An 18,439-nucleotide genomic window follows, 5' to 3' on the forward strand; every position below is an offset into this window, starting at 1 on the left:
CCCCCCCCCCCCCCCCGGTCATCTTAAGTAATAAATAATACTAATAACAACAATATTCACAAGTGAAGGGTAGGTATTAAGTTAAAACAATATCCCAGTCCACGAAACATACATTTTTGTATATTAGAAACAACTTTAATGAACTATATCAAATATACAAAAACGAGAATAGGTTAGGAGGTCTGTAATGACCTTCCAATTGGTACAAACAGAAGTCCAAGAGTAATTTCTCTAATACAGGCTCCACGTCGAAAACTTTCCACAGTATCAAGGGATGATTGAAAACAGTGATCATATGGTAAAAAATAAGCACTGCAATAAATTTTTCTAAATATATTGTTGCAAGAAACATCCTTGTGATAAAACCTTTTTACAGTACAAAATTTCTCCCGTTGAAACTACTACAAAAATTTATGTTAAGAAGAATTCCTAGTTGAAGAGTCCAGATCCTTCCCTAACTCACCCAAATTTTGGGTTGCTATCTGAAAAGAGTACTGAACGATCAAATGTTGTAGGGCATATGATAGTGATAGCACAAAGCAATAGATATTTTATTTCCACAGACATCACTAACCAATGGAGGCTTGAAAGGTTTGATCAAATTTTGAATTTCAGAACAGATTACAAAAAAGCTCAAAAGAAAAGCAATAGTAAGCACCATTGAAAGTCACTCACGATAACGGATCCGAGAGAACACTTCTTAATGAGGCCTCCTTATTTTGATCATTTCGAGCTATCTGTACATTAAGAAGAATATATTAATAAAATGTAAATGCTGTCATAATGCAAAATATAAAATTCAATAATAAAGTGCCACTAAGTATGTGGGCTTAACTAGGCTCGAACATCATGGTAAAAAATTGAAATTAATTTTTTAAAATATCATATTAATCAATATATTTAGCTAATATAATGGAAATTAATTCTTAAAAATACCATAATTCAACCACTATTCGTTCTCCTGTTTGACTCTTGATCATCTCCCAGTAGGATTACTAAAAAAATATTGAAGGATATTTGGATAGGATCCAAAATTAGAATATACTTAAGTGTAAATGTTGATAGCTTTAAGGTGCGAATCACTTATATTTCCAACTTATATGAACTTATGAAGAAAAAACTGAACCTGACTAAAGCACCAGCAAGCACAAAACAAAAACCACATGGAGAAAAGAATCAACTAAGTGAATTAAATATCAGTAAAGAAAAAAGAAGCAAAACAGTGTTAAATATGCACCGAAGTTTTTCATACTATGAATCTTAACCATGGATTGTCATGACAAGAAAAAGTTGAACAGGGTTTCTATAAAAAATCAGATTATAAGACTTACACAATTGTTGTCCTTATCCAGATGAGTACATAATACATCTTCCTCAGCGGAAAGAACATCCATGAATTGGCTAACAGAGACTGGACCATATCTTTGAGGAATAACATGACCAGCTGCTGCAATGGGAGAACAGTCTAATATGGCATTGGTTTGTGGCATGAGTCTAAATGCAAGGGAAGTCCTACAACCACAATGCTGAATAAAGTAATTCAATCCAAGCAACAATTAAAAGGGTATGCTCATACAGCATAGATATACCACAAGAGAGAGAGAGAGAGTTTATATAAAGTTACATACCTCCCACCACAATTTGATCCCAAGGAATGATCAGGAGCAGCTTTATATGATGCAGCAGGACGAAGGCCAGCTGTAGCATGGCTGAGTGCCTTGCCAGTAAGCAGTAACAGATCCCCAGGAGCCAACACAGCATCTGCTAGGTACCAGCGACCGTTGGGATCACAAACCTACCAATGAGAAAAGTTACCCGTATAGGTCATTACAAAAGTTCCATACAATACCATAAAACTTTAATGCACTAAGTTTTCAGTGTTGGAAACTATATATGAACTATCAATATCTAAATGAGATCAGTTATCAAGGTCATTGAAGTACACCTGTAAACCAGGATTGTCTGAGGAAATCAATGTCAGTAAACCCTTCTCAACTTCAACATTCATTGCTGACTTTCCTCCCCCACCATAACCCTTGCAGTTGTGCAAAGAGCTATTATGCAGGTGCATTGCAACAAGCACTGATGAGGATACCTCAGTAGCAGGAAGTGGAGAATCATCAAGCAAATTATTGAAAACACTGCAGAGTATTTATTTGCATGGTACATAAGTTCAACATAGTTAACCAAAAAAAAACTGAATATTCACAGCATTCTTACTCGCTTCTCAAACGAAGATGCCTGGCTATTGCACATAAAGCAGCCCGAGCTGCTTTACCCATACATCTAAAAATATCAGCCATACATGGAGGACAAGACTCCCAATCTTCCACAGCTCTGCAATAAAAATAGCTCAAAATTATAATTTAGCATACATAAGAATAACTGACTTATCCATCACAAAAGCGTGAGGCCTCCATCACATAACTTGCAGCACAAGCAACACAAAAAGTAACAAAGCAGAACAACGAAGAAGCTCTCCTAGGGCCTCCCCCTTATATACATCCTTGTTACAGTAAAAGCACTATTCTTCGATTCTCAAAGTTTGACTAAGGATCGTCGTACTAAGAAAGCATCCTAGGCACCACAGGTTTGCCAGTACTCACCTCATGACAATATGCTCACATCAACTACACAACAATACCTACTTTGGTTGCATCTGGATTCCCTTTTGTNAAAAAAAAAAAAAAAAAAAAAAAAAAAAAAAAAAAAAAAAAAAAAAAAAAAAAAAAAGCTCACTTTCTTATTAGAAGGTTAGTTTCTTATTAAAAGTTAAAAATTGAAAGAAGAAAAAACCTCACAATATCCATGCTCACTCTACCATGGTTTATTTTCTAGTTGAACCACATTAGAGTCAGAATATCTATAAATGTAAACAAATTTATTTGGAATCTATGACAAACATGCTATTATAACGCTTAAAGTTAGATCTTCACTTGCCCATTTAATTGTCTCTTTCTGGAAATAGGTCTTCGTTGATCTCTGCATTATCTTTAATGAAAATATTCTGAACTCCCCTAAATCTTGAGATACAATTGTTTCTCTCAAACCATAAATTCAAGAAAAAAAATTCTGTTGATGGACTATACACTGTAGGTAAAGGAACATGATGGGAATAAGTGACTGGGACTCATCTTGTACATAGCACATCACACACCAAGTTGGAGAAAGGGCTTGTACATAGCACATCACACACCAAGTTGGAGATAAAGGGCTTCTCTCTTGAACCTTAGCATTAAGATTTGGCAAGACAATTTACCAAATTCACTTTTAACGAAAAGGGTACAATTTAAGGGAGAGGGTACAAAATCGATTTTTCTTTGTTTAAACTAACTAAATTTGTCAAGCTTCCAGCTGATGGAACTAACAATCAGAAAGCCACTTCGTTCAGGTTTTCCCCTTTAATTAGAGTAAACTAGTTGACTAACATATCTATTTGAGCTGATGTAAAGCTGCATAAATCAGCATGAATAATTTCCTTGTTCCACAAACAGTTCCAAGAAGGTAGATCCCAGGAAGTATCTACTTTCCCGGTTCCACAAAGCGTTCCATGAGAGCTAAACAATCAACATGGTAAAAACGAGAGTATAAGCTATAATAACCTTCCGGCTCTATACATATAAACACCTCGCCCTTTTCCACCACTCTGCGCCCGGCTCTTGAGAAACAACCTAGCCGCTTCAAGACCGCACCGAGTGAGAGCAGCACCTTCATTCTCCAATTCAATCACAGCTGCATTATATCTCATCAAGGATCCAGACAAAGCCTCAACAGCCCTCACGTAGGACCCCCCAGGCGCGCCGTCGTAAGGGGAAATATCAGACAGGCGAACCCTAGCCAGCGGGCAAGCCATAGTTACAACAGAATCACCGGCGGATTGGGCCGCCGCAACCGGCACCACTGGTCCGGCAACATGGTCCGATGGCGGAGGAGGCGGCGGAGGAAGCGACTCCCGATGGGAATTGGAGATGTGGGTCGTCAGAGGAGCGAGAGCCAGTGGTGACTGCGCGGCGGCGGCGGCGGCGGGTACGGATGAAGGTGACCTAAGAGATGAAGGCGGAGGACTGATATGGTGAGGTGAAACTGCAGAAGAGGATTGCTGCTGCTGCTGCTGCTGCTGCTGCTGCTGCTGCATTATGATACCTGGAACAATCGATCATGCTGGAATTTCACACCAGGAATGAGAATCTCTCTCTTCAATTCGAAACTTCATACAGAATTTGACGGATGAACTGTGCAATTGGAGCTTGGAATTGTGTTATGGTGGCACCAGTGGAATTTGAAGCCTTGTTTTCTTGAAGCTGGGTCTCCGCATTTTTTTCCTTATTGGATCTTGACGGATTGACAAATGGAAGGAATTTTGACTCCTTTTGAGAAAATGTTTTAAATAGTTAGAATGAAAAGTTAAAGCTAGAGATTTTAGGTTAAATTATCTCATAAAATAACGCCCTTAGGTTTCAACGCTTCATTTTTACTTTTTAGTCTTTAACATGGTTTCACAAACATTCACCCTTTTTTTTTTTTTTTTTCTCCTCCTTCAAATGGAAAAGGTTCTGAAGTCATCATAAATTTCGATGAACATGAATGGTTAGTTGAAAAATCAAGACCGACATTTTTCTATCTGTTACACCAACAAAACTGTTTAATACTAGTTAATTTTTTAATGGACCTAGTTAGGTTTAATTTAGATTTATTACAATAATATACGAACGAATAATACATATATTTTTAGTTAATCAAAAGCATTCTTATCCAAATTACATCTTCGTTTATTTATGAAAGTTATAAATCACACTTTAACCGAACCAAACAACATGAATCAATTAAAATGATCAAGGTTCTTGATTAGTCAAATATAAACGAACTTATACTTTTTTATAATGATATAAAAAAAAACATAAAAAGACAAATCCAAAAGAATTACAAGATAAATAAAATATGACTTCAAAAATAGTAGTTAGACCATTTAGAGGTTATTTCTTAGTAGAAGAAGGTGAGTTGTTGGTTATGAAGGGCATGCATGGGTTAGTATTTAGAGGTTTTATAGGCATTTTGGTGCGTTATAAATCACAGACCTCTAAAATGGTGTGATATGCTCCACTTTAAGTATAAACTCTCGTGATTTTGCTATTGGTTTCCCCAAAAGTCAATCTTACTTATAAACCTATAATCAACCTCTTAGTTAGCCGATGTAGGATTTTTCTCCCAACCATCCTCAAAGCTAGAGGGACTTTGTAAAAGTTATTGTGCTAACCTACTTGAGTAAGGGCACTATTTGAAACTTATTTGAAACGAGGTATGTGTAGGTGGCTAGATGCATAAGTAGGTGCATTTGCATCGAGTTGGGACAATTGTCTTGGATATGCATGGATACTTCCTAAATTATTTAACTCAAATCTAAAAGATACAAAAGACTCGACTCTAAATTACATTTTAAATCTAAACATATTGCAGTAGTAAGTTTGGATAATGAAGTAGCATATGTTTTTTAAGATATTATGTTACAAATGAAGAATATTTAGTTGCTACTCCCATTTACATCTAAGGGTATGAGTGTGCCTGAAATTATATTTCCAAACCAAAACTCCATTCAATCTCCGAAGAACAAAGCTCTCCACCAACATATAAAGGCTAAATCTTCTCCACCCACTCTCACTTCTAATTTCTTCTACTTTCTCCACTCGCACTACTTTCTCTCCGCCGTTGTCGCCGAACCCACCCACCCAACCGCCCGCTTCTTGCACCCATTTCATCTTCTCTACCACCGCCACGCTTAGTCCCACGCTCATACCCTTCCTTCCGCCCTCCAAACGATTAGAAGCCTTGAACCAAACAAACCCCCCTTTTCCACGCTCATCTCCTTCCTCTCTCTCTGCTCCTCTCTCTGCCACCAACACCACCTCTCTAGCCACGTCCACGGCGACCGTCACGACCGAGCTGGGTTCACTGTTGGGGCTCTCACAAGAGAATATCTCTTCCCAGCATTGTTCTAGAGTGAGCGAGTAAAGTGGTGACACTTTCATTTGAGTTTTTATGCTGATTGAGTTCTCCCTCACAAAAACAAACGGGCAGAACCTATTTGAAATTTGATCATACAGGGATCATAGATTTGAAGAATCATATTGTATAATCAATCCAACAGAAATCAAGGGATCAAAGCAGAGAAGGAAAGAAGAGGGTTACCATTTCCCGACCACCACAGGGATAGAGCGAGCAGTAAAGATGGGGAAGTTAAAGTCGGGAAGAAGCTCTCTACGACAGGAGTCTAAGCCGAGAGCTTCCTCAAATGGAAGGTTCAAACTCGAGGATGAAGAAGAACGAAGTTTCCATCCTTTGGTTCTCAGAAACTTCGGCGGAACGCCGTCGGGAGCGACGGCCTGAGCGAAGAAACCACCGCCGTGGTAGCGGTGTATCTGAAACTGCTGGTAGATGTCTTTGAAGTTGAAGGGGGATGGGCTGTTGTCGCTCAAAACGTCCCCAAAGCAACAGGATGTTATGTCATCTTCTCTTGAGCATTTGAATGCTTTCCTAAAAGAAAGAAAGATAGATAGATAGATAGATAGAAGAATAAAAAGTACAGAGAGAAAAGAAAAGGAAAACAGAGTGAGTGAGTGAGTGAGTGAGTGAGTGAGTGAGTGAGTCACCCTTTATGCTTGCCTCCAGCTTTGATAATGTAATAGCGATTAGAAGAAAGAGGGCGATCAAGAACAGGGAGCAACCAAACTTTGGTGGAGTCAGTAGTTTGTTGATACTGAGAAGAGGTATGAAGAATGGTCAAAATTCTATCCTGTGGAAACGGCGGCTTCTTAATCCTCCTCCGCCTGCAAATCCCCCAACAGTACGAATCTTCAGCCTCCGCTTCTTCATCTTTCACCACAAAAAGCCCCGAAAACGGACTCTCCCCTGGCGGTATGGACAGGCTGCTCGGCGACTTTCTAAACAGGGAAAGAGGGCGACTCACCAGCATTGTGTTCGAGTAGTGTCACACATGAAGTGGAGAAGGGGTTGGATTTATGAGAGGGCGGGGGATTTTAGTTTCTTATGAATTAAGAAAAGAGGAGGGGGGGTTTTGGGTGGGTTTTGGGTGGGTTTTGAGATGAGAAATGGGGAGTTGAGATTTGGGATGATAAAGAAAGAAGGTATAATAATTAAAGGTGGAAGAGGATATGGATAAAGAACAGAGCACCCACTTAGCTTGTGTTTCGCACTTTTGACACGGCCGGCCATGTTTGGTTGTTTTAAGCCTCAAGGGGACTTCCCCCGTCTGCCCACTTTAATATACATAAACAGATTTGGACGTAAAGAGGTAAAGAAATGGAGATTCGCACAAATGGAGTGTGATATAATAATACCTACCAAAAACTGCATTCCAAACCAACCATTCTAATTTCTCCATATATTATTATATTACTATAAGATTATTTTAATTCTAAAATTTAAAACATTCAAAACTTATAATGCCAAATAGATCATTCAAACTACGTTGGAGAAAACGAAAAAAGAGTTATGATAACTATTTGTAAATTTATAAATAAAATAAGAGGCAAGAGGGTTTAAACTTGTATTTTAATTGAAATTCTTGATTATGAATCGTAAATTGATCCTTTTTACTTATGTGACGATCGTCGTGAATTCAGCTTAATGATAATTGACATGATTCTTAATTAAATATGTTGGGTAATTTGATTTGAAGAGAAGAAAAGGAGGTTATAAGATAGATTGAGAAGAGAGTCCATAGATTGAGTACAAATTAGGTAGGAGAAAATATATAGTTCAAAGCTCTGCGTCAAGGTCGAGTACCACGTCATGAGGCCCATAAATATTGGCGAACACAACAGCTTTGTGCTGAGGAAGTTGATCGATCTTAGCCGATTCCTCCTCGGTCAACGACCAGTCAAAGATGTCAATGTTCTGTCTCATTCTCTCCTTGTCGAAGCTCTTTGCCACTATGCTCACCCCTTTCTCATAAACCCATCTCAATGCAATCTATAATTTAATTACACAAAATAAATAAAGAAATAAATAAATAAATAAATAAATAATAATAAATTTCATTCACCTGAGCACTCGTTTTCCCCTTAAGCTTGGCTATTTCAGCTATAACATCAGAATCCACAATTTTATTATGGCCCCAGAATGTCCCGACGGCACCCAGAGGAGAATAGGCTGTTATATGAATGCCTTTCTGTTTACAAAACTCCCTTAGTTTGTTCTGATGCCAAAGTGGGCTCATCTCCACCTATTCACTTAACCTTCAATCAAATAACTATATGTACATACGTGTTTAAGAGGGTACGGAAGGAGGAGTTACTTGATTGATCACTGGGGGTATTTGGGCAAAGGAAAGCAGTTCTTGAAGCCTTCTGGGAGAGAAATTGCTGACGCCGATGGCTTTGGTGAGGCCCAGCCTTTGGCCTTCTTCCATTCCCTCCCAAACCCCTTTGAGATCCATCGCAAAAATGTCCTCCTTTGCGACTGGGATTCGACGCACTTGAGGATTCAGCTTCAATGGCATGTGGATCAGATACATGTCCACATACTCCAATCCCAAGTTCCTGTTGTTTTGTTTCGCCCAAGTTATTTGCATGCATCCGCATAAACACAAAGAAACAGAGAGCATCATTTGTTACCTGAGGCTGCCCCTAATCCCATCGACAACAACAGGCGGATCAGCAAAACCACAAGACAGCTTGGAGGTAATGAACAGCTCGTCTCTGGACTTTATAACTCCAGCCTCCAACGCCTCCCTGATCCCCTCCCCAAGTGGTTTCTCCGTCCCGTACGAATACGACGTGTCGAAATGACGATACCCGGCCCGGATCGCCTCCACGATGGCGGCTCTCGTCGCCTCTGGTCCCGCTGCCGACATTGTCCCCATCCCCATCACCGGAATCAACTGCCCGTTGCTCAAACTTGCCATCGGAACCGTTGCCATTTCTAGCCACGCTTTGTGAAACCCTCCTCCTCTTCACCTCATTTTATACTCAACATCTAAGGCATGATTGTATTAATATTTTCATATAACCATTGATGAGGTATAAAAGAGGGTTGACTTTGATTGAGTATGATGATATAAATTTATAATACTGTTCTATTAGGTTTGATTAACTCTGGTTAATTATTAAAAGGACAACCAAAGCAAACTCTAGTTAATTACCTACTTTACGTGAGATTATCATTCATTAAAACTTGTTTATTTTATGTTTGAGAATATTATATTACATTATACAGGTAGGATAATAGGCTGGCAGTTAGCCGTAAGAACCGATGTTCTTCATTTTGTATTATCGTGAACGGACTAACAAAATATCTTATTATTTCTTTGTTTGGGGAGCGGCAAACAAATATAAATATAAATCTGAATAATAAATTACAACATATATGGCAACAAAGCAATAACAAAAAATAAATAAATAAATAAATAAATTATTTAAATAAATAAATTCCAAAAAATGCATCAGCTTTAGGTTGTTAAGAGTTCAAAGATATAAATGTTAATAAATGATTTTTTGTTTTAAGAGTTTTAATTTTTGTTTTAAGAGTATTAAAGTTGAGAGATGAAGTAGATTTTGGTTCTTCCGTCTTTCCAATTCTCTTAATTTATTTGCGTGGAGACAAATTTGGTTTAAACTTATATGATAAGAAACAAAAATAAATAATGGTGGTTGTTGCATGCATTACACATAGTTTTCTCTCTAATGTTGTAACACCTCGCCCTATAATTCTGACCAAAACTTATAATATAAATTTATCCCAGTATACATTCGTCACTTGATAGTCTTCATAGCAATTTGCTACGTGTACCCATTATCTATTTATCATAATTTATTTAGAAGAGTGAAGACGGTCTCCACTATCAAAGACAGTTTTTTAGTCTATTTTATCATCAATCACATTGTTTTTTTAAAAAAATTCATACAAGATCACCCCACCTAAACTAAATCTGTTTAATTTTAATTTTTNAAAAAAATACACTTTACTGGCATAAATAATGATTATTAATTATTTTTAAATAATTTTTATCACCATATTCTCAAGATGAGCCCTAGTCCGATGTGGTCCTGATTTTGTAAAGCCATTTTAGTTTGACTAAGTTTTGTAATTAAGATATTATTATTAATTTTGTATTTAAGGGTTAGGTGGGCTTAGTAATGTATTATTTAAAACCATAATTGAGACGATTAAACCTTTGCTCGTGTGCATCTTAATAAATTTCAATCTATTTTCACTAATATAATATAAAGTTTGGTAAACTTTGTGTTTCATTTCAATCTATTTTTATCTCCAAATCCATACGTCACGATGACTCATGAGGTATTAACTTTGGAAATCGAAACAAGACAAGAAAACTGGTTGGACCGGTTTGGTTCAACTAAACCACTCCCTTCAACCAACTAAACCCCACCCTTGATGAATTCTTCACCGTTTTTATTAAGGGCTCAAGGGCATAAAAGACATTCCCCCGTCCTCTTCCGATGCTGCCCTAATTCCTGGTGTATAAACTTGTTGGAACTGGTACACCGTAATTTTTGCTTCATTTTCTGGGCTTCTCGCAAATGAACATTTTGAAGCATCCAATTATCAGCAGGCGAGGATTCAGATATGGTGGAGGTACTGTATGTTCATCTCTAATTTTGAGACTCTGGTTTTTGGATTCTCGTTCAAATGTTAGACGCACATTCGTTTCTGTTCCCCCTTTTTCTTTTCTGCTTACCTCATGTATTTGCTTGATCGACTTTTTTGGATTACAATGGTTTCAAAATAGAGCGAGGGGTTGGAGTAAGTAAATATTAGTTTTTGATTCCTCTGTCCAGTCATTATGATGATTCAGTAGTCAAAATTGTTCAAATCCAGCAAATGGATAGTTAATGTGCTCCAAATGACTATGGAGAAAGAATAATTTTTTCTCTGGCCTCTTGATAAGTTCTACATTCTGCTGAGCCTTTTTTTTTTAGACTAAGAATTTAAGTAGTGAAAGAAAGCTCCTCCCGCTTGAATTAGCATCTCAGCTTGTTGCTGATGAACCATTTGTACATTGTAGCATTGCAAAGTTCGTTCATTCATTCATCGCAAGACGCAGTGCTGGAAGTTTGTTCTAGAGAGCAAGAAGTAGTGATTGCTTTAGGGAGCAATGTGGGTGATAGACTGCAGAATTTCAACGGAGCTTTGCAGTTGATGAAAAAGGCAGGGATACACATTACAAGACATGCTTGTTTGTATGAGACAGCACCTGCTTATGTCACTAATCAACCTCAATTTCTCAACTCCGCTGTTAGAGCTGTCACAAAGCTTGGACCACATGAACTACTGAGTGCAGTTAAGAACATAGAGAAACAGCTGGGTCGTACTGCTGGTATACGCTACGGCCCGAGGCCGATTGACTTAGATATCTTGTTGTATGGAAGATATAAAATACACTCAGATACTCTCACTGTCCCTCATGAAAGAATCTGGGAAAGGCCGTTTGTGCTGGCTCCTTTGATTGATTTGCTGGGTTCAGATGTTGATACCGATGATGTTGCTTGCTGGCATTCTTTAGCTGCTGATCGTGGCGGGCTTTTTGAGTTATGGGAGAAAATGGGTGGTGAATCTCTTATTGGTAAAGAAGGAATGAGAAGGGTTTTGCCCATTGGAAACAACTTATGGGATTGGTCCTGCAAGACTTCCATCATGGGGGTTCTTAATTTGACACCTGACAGTTTTAGCGATGGTGGCAAGTTTCAACCTATTGAAGCTGCAGTTTCTCAGGTGCGTTCGATGGTTTCAGATGGTGCTGATATGATTGACATTGGTGCTCAGTCAACACGGCCCATGGCACCTATGATTTCTGTTGAAGAAGAATTGGATAGATTAGTTCCCGTTTTGGAAGCTGTTACAGGAATGCCAGAGATGAGTGGAAAGCTCATATCAGTGGATACGTTTTATTCAGAAGTCGCTTTGGAAGCTGTAAAGAGAGGGGCTCATATTGTAAATGACGTATCAGCGGGCCAGTTGGATCCTCAAATGCACAGGGTTGTTGCTCAGCTTAAGGTGCCTTATATTGCAATGCACATGAGAGGAGATCCATCTACAATGCAAAACAATGAGAATTTACAGTATGATGATGTTTGCAATGAAATTGCCTCTGAGCTACACTCTAGGATTAGAGATGCAGAATTATCAGGCATCCCAGCTTGGAGGATAATTGTTGATCCTGGGATTGGATTCTCGAAGAACACAAAGCAAAACCTGGAAATTCTAGGAGGCGTACCAAAGATTCGAGCAGAAATTGCAAGGAGAAGCTTGGGATTGTCTCATGCTCCCATGTTGATTGGACCTTCGAGAAAGAAATTTCTCGGCGAAGTATGTTCGCAACCGATTGCAACGAAGAGAGATCCCGCTACAGTTGCTGCAGTTACCATAGGGGTTCTCGGTGGTGCAAACATAGCTAGAGTACATAACGTAAGAGATAATGTGGATGCAGTGAGGCTTTGTGATGCAATGCTGAAGGAGAAAACAAGCTGAAGCATGATTGTTTCTCGTTACACATCCTTTTCATTCTCATTTTTTTAATCAAATTATTATTTTTGGATAATTTGGTACACCGCTCATGCTTTTACTGCTAGCGTCACAAGGAATAAAATGAGTTACGCGATGCCCCCTGGAATAGTATTATCTCAAGTTATTGGTTGTCATTGATCCATCGGAAGATTGTCTGTCTCTCACTAGTGCCCCTAGGAGTATTTGTTTTCAAGGTTGCCTTTAAATATCATTTGAGTAAAGGTATTGGCACTCTAAATGTCTGTTGGAATATTATTATCTGAAAACTTAACCAACAAATACAATGACATCCATTCAAAGTAATGGAAGAACTAATATAAAGAGATTAGAGAAAGAGAGAGTATACACAACTTAGTTCCTCCTTTCTTTGGTAAAAGGGAATTATCTGGTAACTGACGAAGCATGTAAATATCTGATAATTTCAAGAGGCCTAGAAAGTGATCAGGTCAGGTAAGTCTTGTTTATGTACTGGTTTAGAAACAAGGCTCAAATGGGAAGAAGAACAGCTTGCAAAAGGGGCTTGTAAAGTGGTTGATGAACAACAATCTGCATCAAATCTCTCCCATTTGTCTGTAATCACTGTCTTCAACCCCCTCTTTGATCCATTTCCAAGCTCGCTCCTCATCTCTCCTCCATTATCTTTCCCTTTTAAATTAAGGCTTCCATTGATAATTTTCTCAAGATCTTTGATATCTTCTTCTGGGATCTTCTCCAATTTTAGGCTCTGAGATGCATTCAAAACACCCATTTCTCTACATATCTCAAAGTATTGAGTCAAATCTTCTACGTGAGTTGCTGCTTTTTTGACAACTTGAAGTGCCAATGATGCTTCGGGTTTCGCTGGTGTCTCGTAAATGTTCAACAGAACTTGAGCAATTCCGTTGCAGATTTGGCTGTAAACGTCAAAAATCTCAAAGATGAGATTGTTCATGGCCTCCAAAACTAAGCCCCCCTGTTAGAATGTGATGAATGAAGAAGATTAATTTACCACATTTTTGGGTGGTTGATAGTTTAATATGGCATAATTGGAAGAAGGGGTGAAGTCAACAGAATTTAACGCACCTTCATATCCTCATCCAAGGGTCGAACTTGAAGCAACATATCCAACATGGACTGCCAAGTTTGAAGCTTAATCAACTCATCCAACAATAGCGGCTTCAACCCTTTCTTCGCATTCTTGGCTTCAGAAGAAATAAGCGAGGACTTCTGATCCAGATATGCGTAATAGCTCCTGACGAAGGCGTTATAACCCCAAGTCTTGGATGAATTGGAATGGGCATCTTCGAAGGAAGAGAGATCGAAAGGCAGACGGCCCATGCGCTGGACGGAGGGAATTTGGCAACAAAAAACGCCATGGATGAGCATAAGACCCTTTAGAGCGACAACCCAGCTTCGTGTCTTCTCCATACGGGAGGAGAGGCCCAAGGCGAGAGGCTTGAGGTAGACGGGAGAGGTTCGGATCCATTGAAAGACGCGGCGGGCATTGGCGTAGTCTATTTTAGCACCGTCATGGCTGGTGGCTCGGATGATGGCAGCCTCGAGGTCGGGGTGGCGGTAGGGCGTGCGGGGTGAAAGGGTGGCCAGCCAAATGCTGTTTCGGTCCTTGATTGCTCCGGCAGTCCTGCGCCATAGCTTCATCATCTGGGCGAGGAGACAGCAGTGGCGGCAAAGGGGAGGGGGGTTTGGGATGTAATTTTGAAGGAAGGAATTGCTATTTTAGTTGTGGGTTTGCGGGATGAAGAAGCGTTCAACGCAGGAATAATGAATGGTTGGGGGTAATGGTGCATGCGGGAAAATAGATACTAATAATAATAATAATAGTTCATTTCTTTCTTCACAAACCTCCCATTTGCAATCACTAATTAATTTTATCTTCTATCAATAATCCTTATCGTATATTATAAATTCTAATTAGGAAAAAATATAAAACCTTTTTTTGTTCTTTTTTCTTTTTTCTTTTATACCCATTTGGACGTGGAGAGGAAAACACAAACATTTGAACATTTAGGTTATGGTATTGTTGTTGTGTTGTACCTAGCTATTTGAAAGTATAGCAAAGGCGACACAAATAAAAGAGAGTAATCGTCGTTGATTGGTTCCTATATAGTAGTTGAGCATTGTCCCTTCATTGTTGCTGATAGCGAAGCAACCGCCTCTCCCACTGTCAAGTACACATTATTTGGCCTCAAAATCTCTCCATTTTCATCTGCTTTTTGCAACTTTTCCAACACTTCACCCAATGGATTCACCAACACAAGCTGTATGAATGGAAGAGAAGTTATATTATCGAAAGTAGTGACCGAGATGAAGTAGTGAAAGTAGTGACCGAGGTGAAGTAGTGACCGAGATGAAGTAGTGAAAGTAGTGACCGAGGTGAAGTAGTGAAAGTAGTGACCGAGATGAAGTAGTGAAAGTAGTGGCCGAGATGAAGTAGTGAAGGTACTTGCCTCAACATCCTTCTTTTCCAATGCTCTTCTTAGATCCTTGAAGAGCAGGACTCCACTGGTGTCTATACCACTCACGGCTGCAACAACAGTTTACAATTTAACTTTACATCATCCACCTCCATATTCTTCAACACAAAATAGAATTACTTAGCTCACCTGACAATTCTAAAACAACAAACTGCAGGCCACCGCCCTCCTTCTTCACGTCATCCTCAGCTTCATACTCTTCTATCCATCTCAAAATCCTTCACAAACCAAAGGGCCAAATGGAGAGATGAGTATTATATATATTTAGGCTTCCTTCCTTCCTTCCTTCCTTCCTTCCTTAACATAGGATTTGAATGTGAGGGGTTATAAGAAGAACCTTTCGTTGAGATATGTAGCGTTGGCAAAGTTGATTGGAGCTTCAATGCCCAACATGAGGAAACCTCGGACGCTCATTGCATCCTTGTAATGGTGAAGGTTTCTGTATATGTCTGTTCCAGGTATGTTCCCCAACATCACTGTTTTTGGCCTTGTGATTTGCAGGATGATTTTGAAAATGGATATGCCAACCTGATCGATCACCCAGACCCCAAATGGATTTTTAGATAGATATCAATTTTATGTTTGTATTAGTAACACAAGTGAGTGAGTTTTAAGAGGAGAAGTTACAGCAATGGCGAGACCGTGTTGAACAGAGATGAGAATGACGCCGAAGAAGGCACAGAGCATGACAACAAAGTCGAACTTATCCACCTTCCAAATGGCGTAGGCGGAGGGGACGTCGATGAGGCCAATAACGGCGGTGACGATGATGGCGGCCAGCACCAGATTGGGCGTGTACTGAAACAGAGGCATCAGAAACAGGAGCGTGACCATTATTGTGACGGACATTATGATGTTAGACACGGCGGTTTTGGCCCCCGCGTTATGGTTCACCGCGGACCGGGAGAAGGCGCCTACAAATGAAATGCACCACCTGAGTCGATTCCATTAAAGAAAACAAAGTGGAGATTTAGGGATAAAACAAACCTGTGGTGACATAGCAAGAAGTGAAAGAGCCGAGGACGTTCATGAGGCCGATGGCGATCATTTCCTTGTTGCCGTCCACGCGGTAGTCTTTTATAGCTGCAAATGTCCGACCCACGGCTATTCCTTCCTGCATATATGTATGTATGTATATATATATATATATATTTAAGGGAAGGCGAAAATGAAACAATGATTGCGGGAAGCGAATGTTGTAAGGCGCAGACCGTGAGCGAGATGATGCCGGTGACGAGGCCAGTCTTAATAACAAGGGGGAGATGGGAGTGTTGGAAACGGAGCATGTTCCATGAAGGTGGGTTCAAGCCTTGTGGCAATTTCCCAATCTGAAACAATTTCCCAATTGCCACATCATTATTATTCTAATACACAATTTCCCAATTAAGTTTTGTGAACTCCAACTTACTGTGCTGATGCCATGGGCGTCGGCCTTGAATGCAAACACCAATATGGTTGAAAGAATGACAGACACTAGAGGAGCTCCGGCTGATATCCAGAACAGCTTCGGCTTTCTTATGCTCTGTATGTAATTTATTTTAATTTAAAGTTATTGTTAAATAATGGGAGGAGGAGAGAAGAAAAGAGGAGAGAGAAAAGTACAATGTGTCTTGTGATTAGAAGGAAGAGAAGGAAACAAAAGCCCATCAGTATAGTCTGCCACGACCACTGCACACAAATACCAACAAACAGACAAAACAAAACAAAACAAAAGGTCACCAACTTTTTCATTATTATTTATTTAATTCTTCTTTTGCTTTTTTTTTTGCTGTCGGAGATTTTAAATTTATTTCTAATAATTAATCTCTAATAATTAACGTGATTACCAAAAGAATCAGTGTTAAGCTTTTACATGTGATCCATGTACATATGTTTGTTGTCTCTACCCATGTCTGCGTTCTCTTATATTCTTTTTTTAAAAAAAGAAAAAAAGAAAAAAAAAAAGAGTTATACCTCGTGAGTGTGATGAAAAACTGAGGTCAAAACAGGAAGCAAACCCATCTGTTTGGTGAAATGGGTAATTCCAAGCAAGCCTTTAAGCTGCTGCAGAGACACAATAATGGCCGCCCCCGCCATGAACCCAATCAAAGTCGCCTTGGACAGAAAATCGATTATGAACCCAAGTCTGCATGCATGCCAAGAAAAGAAAAGTAGTAGATTTTTTTTTTTTTTTTTTAATAATAACAATAATTGGATTAATTAAGATTGGATTATGACCTTAGGAAGCCAAGGGAGGCCTGGAAGAGGCCGGCGAAGAAGGTGGAGGTGAAGGCGAGTTGGAGAAAGAGTATGGGATCCTTGAGGGGGGACACTTCTTGCCTCAGCATGGATCCCAGTATAAGCGATGCTATTGATACAGGCCCAACCGCCAGGTCTCTTGAGCTTCCAAGAACAGCATACACCAGTGGTGGAACAAAGCTTGAATCTTCCATTAAAATTTAACCACAAATAAATGCTTCAAATCTCTACTTGCAACAAACAAACACAAAGAAGAGAAGAGAAGAGAAAAGAAAAGAAAAGAAAACACTCACAAAGCCCAACAATGGGAGGCAGATTAGCAAGCTTAGCGTAGCTAATACCCTGAAAACAAAACAAAACAAAACAAAAATAACCTTATTGCTATTGCTATTGCTATTGCTATTATTATTAATCTCGATCCAAACTCACACCTGAGGGATGGCCAAGCTTGCAATGGTGAGGCCAGCAACAACATCAGATTTGAAGAGCCTGAGATTATAATGAGGCCCCCATTCAAGAATCGGGAAAATATACTGAGCCCCGATCACCCATTTCCTCGCCGGAGACTGCCCTTTGAACTGCCGAAGAGGGTCATCGGGGAAAAACGTCTCCTTCAGCCGGTTGCCTAGCCTCTGCAACCCGCTTCTGTGCGGAGGGGGAACCACGGGATGAACTATGTCCACACAGTGCTCCGCGGCCGGACCACTCCTGGCATTGCTATTGCTATTGCTATTATTATTATTACTGTTGTCGGGGTCGCCCATTTTGGACTTGCTCATAATAATTCAGCCTTAGGTAGGTTCCTTGTTTCAGAACAATGGGGGGTTGCCTTGCCTTGCTACTTTATTCATATATATACATAGATGATTGGTCTTTTGGGGGCTCCGACCTTATCACAATTGAATCATTGGTCAGAATGTGATGTGATGCACTACTTTTCTTCAACTAATAATGGAGTTTCAATTTATCCTCCTCCTCCTCCTCATCATCTTCTAAATTAATTAAATTAAATTAAATAAAGTTGAGCACATTAATAAGTAACTAAGAGACAACATCTTCATTAACATTTTATATTACAATAATAATAATTGTTTGCATTCTTAAAGAGATTCTACTTGATCAATCATTTTTGTTTGTTTTGGAGTATACTACGTATTAAGTTACGTACCACCTTTACTACAAGTTAG

The 18,439-nt window shown here is 39.3% G+C and overlaps 6 protein-coding genes across 7 annotated transcripts in view; 1 reads left to right on the plus strand and 5 right to left on the minus strand.

The window, feature by feature from the left end:
* The window catches only part of LOC111776223, an 11,096-nt gene extending 6,726 nt beyond the window's left edge, over window positions 1–4,370 (minus strand). Inside the window, exons 1-6 of the mRNA XM_023655971.1 lie at window positions 3,603–4,370; window positions 2,221–2,337; window positions 1,946–2,141; window positions 1,629–1,795; window positions 1,332–1,512; window positions 676–737 (exon numbers count right to left, since the gene is read on the minus strand). Coding sequence (XP_023511739.1) covers window positions 676–737; window positions 1,332–1,512; window positions 1,629–1,795; window positions 1,946–2,141; window positions 2,221–2,337; window positions 3,603–4,135 — 1,256 coding nt within the window. The 5' untranslated portion in view covers window positions 4,136–4,370. The remainder of the gene's footprint in view (window positions 1–675; window positions 738–1,331; window positions 1,513–1,628; window positions 1,796–1,945; window positions 2,142–2,220; window positions 2,338–3,602) is intronic.
* A 1,001-nt stretch (window positions 4,371–5,371) lies between these two features.
* On the minus strand, window positions 5,372–7,277 carry LOC111776971. The gene is made up of 3 exons (XM_023656403.1): window positions 6,645–7,277; window positions 6,184–6,528; window positions 5,372–6,075 (listed from the first exon to the last, which is right to left on the minus strand). The coding sequence occupies exons 1-3, from the start codon at window positions 6,965–6,967 to the stop codon at window positions 5,526–5,528; spliced, it is 1,218 nt and encodes a 405-aa protein (XP_023512171.1). The 5' UTR covers window positions 6,968–7,277; the 3' UTR covers window positions 5,372–5,525.
* Window positions 7,278–7,734: 457 nt separating this feature from the next.
* On the minus strand, window positions 7,735–9,063 carry LOC111776980 (D-galacturonate reductase-like; the record flags this gene model as incomplete). Its single annotated transcript, XM_023656412.1, is given in 4 exon segments — window positions 7,735–7,986; window positions 8,060–8,239; window positions 8,312–8,555; window positions 8,631–9,063. Coding segments are annotated over 4 exon segments (942 nt in total). The 5' UTR covers window positions 8,936–9,063.
* Window positions 9,064–10,457: 1,394 nt separating this feature from the next.
* On the plus strand, window positions 10,458–12,651 carry LOC111797533 (folate synthesis bifunctional protein, mitochondrial-like). The gene is made up of 2 exons (XM_023680565.1): window positions 10,458–10,611; window positions 11,042–12,651. The coding sequence occupies exons 1-2, from the start codon at window positions 10,557–10,559 to the stop codon at window positions 12,502–12,504; spliced, it is 1,518 nt and encodes a 505-aa protein (XP_023536333.1). The 5' UTR covers window positions 10,458–10,556; the 3' UTR covers window positions 12,505–12,651.
* Window positions 12,652–12,765: 114 nt separating this feature from the next.
* LOC111797540 (putative clathrin assembly protein At1g25240) lies at window positions 12,766–14,369 on the minus strand. The gene is made up of 2 exons (XM_023680577.1): window positions 13,603–14,369; window positions 12,766–13,492 (listed from the first exon to the last, which is right to left on the minus strand). The coding sequence occupies exons 1-2, from the start codon at window positions 14,179–14,181 to the stop codon at window positions 12,971–12,973; spliced, it is 1,101 nt and encodes a 366-aa protein (XP_023536345.1). The 5' UTR covers window positions 14,182–14,369; the 3' UTR covers window positions 12,766–12,970.
* Window positions 14,370–14,520: 151 nt separating this feature from the next.
* Window positions 14,521–18,099, minus strand: LOC111797524 (probable sulfate transporter 3.3). Of its 2 annotated transcripts, XM_023680548.1 has the most exons (13): window positions 17,684–18,098; window positions 17,546–17,594; window positions 17,232–17,439; window positions 16,968–17,139; window positions 16,617–16,682; window positions 16,423–16,536; window positions 16,226–16,342; window positions 16,002–16,128; window positions 15,642–15,928; window positions 15,352–15,542; window positions 15,144–15,232; window positions 14,988–15,064; window positions 14,521–14,798 (listed from the first exon to the last, which is right to left on the minus strand). In XM_023680548.1, exons 1-13 carry the CDS (start codon window positions 18,029–18,031, stop codon window positions 14,640–14,642), a joined length of 2,004 nt encoding a protein of 667 aa, XP_023536316.1. In that variant the 5' UTR covers window positions 18,032–18,098; the 3' UTR covers window positions 14,521–14,639. The 2 variants fall into 2 exon arrangements, 1 of the variants encoding a protein (XP_023536316.1); XR_002815555.1 differs by lacking the exon at window positions 14,521–14,798 and having other exon boundaries at window positions 15,001–15,064; window positions 15,656–15,928; window positions 17,684–18,099.
* Window positions 18,100–18,439: the final 340 nt, after the last annotated feature.

This window comes from Cucurbita pepo, chromosome LG01 (assembly GCF_002806865.2).
Source record: "Cucurbita pepo subsp. pepo cultivar mu-cu-16 chromosome LG01, ASM280686v2, whole genome shotgun sequence".
Lineage (NCBI taxonomy): Eukaryota > Viridiplantae > Streptophyta > Magnoliopsida > Cucurbitales > Cucurbitaceae > Cucurbita > Cucurbita pepo.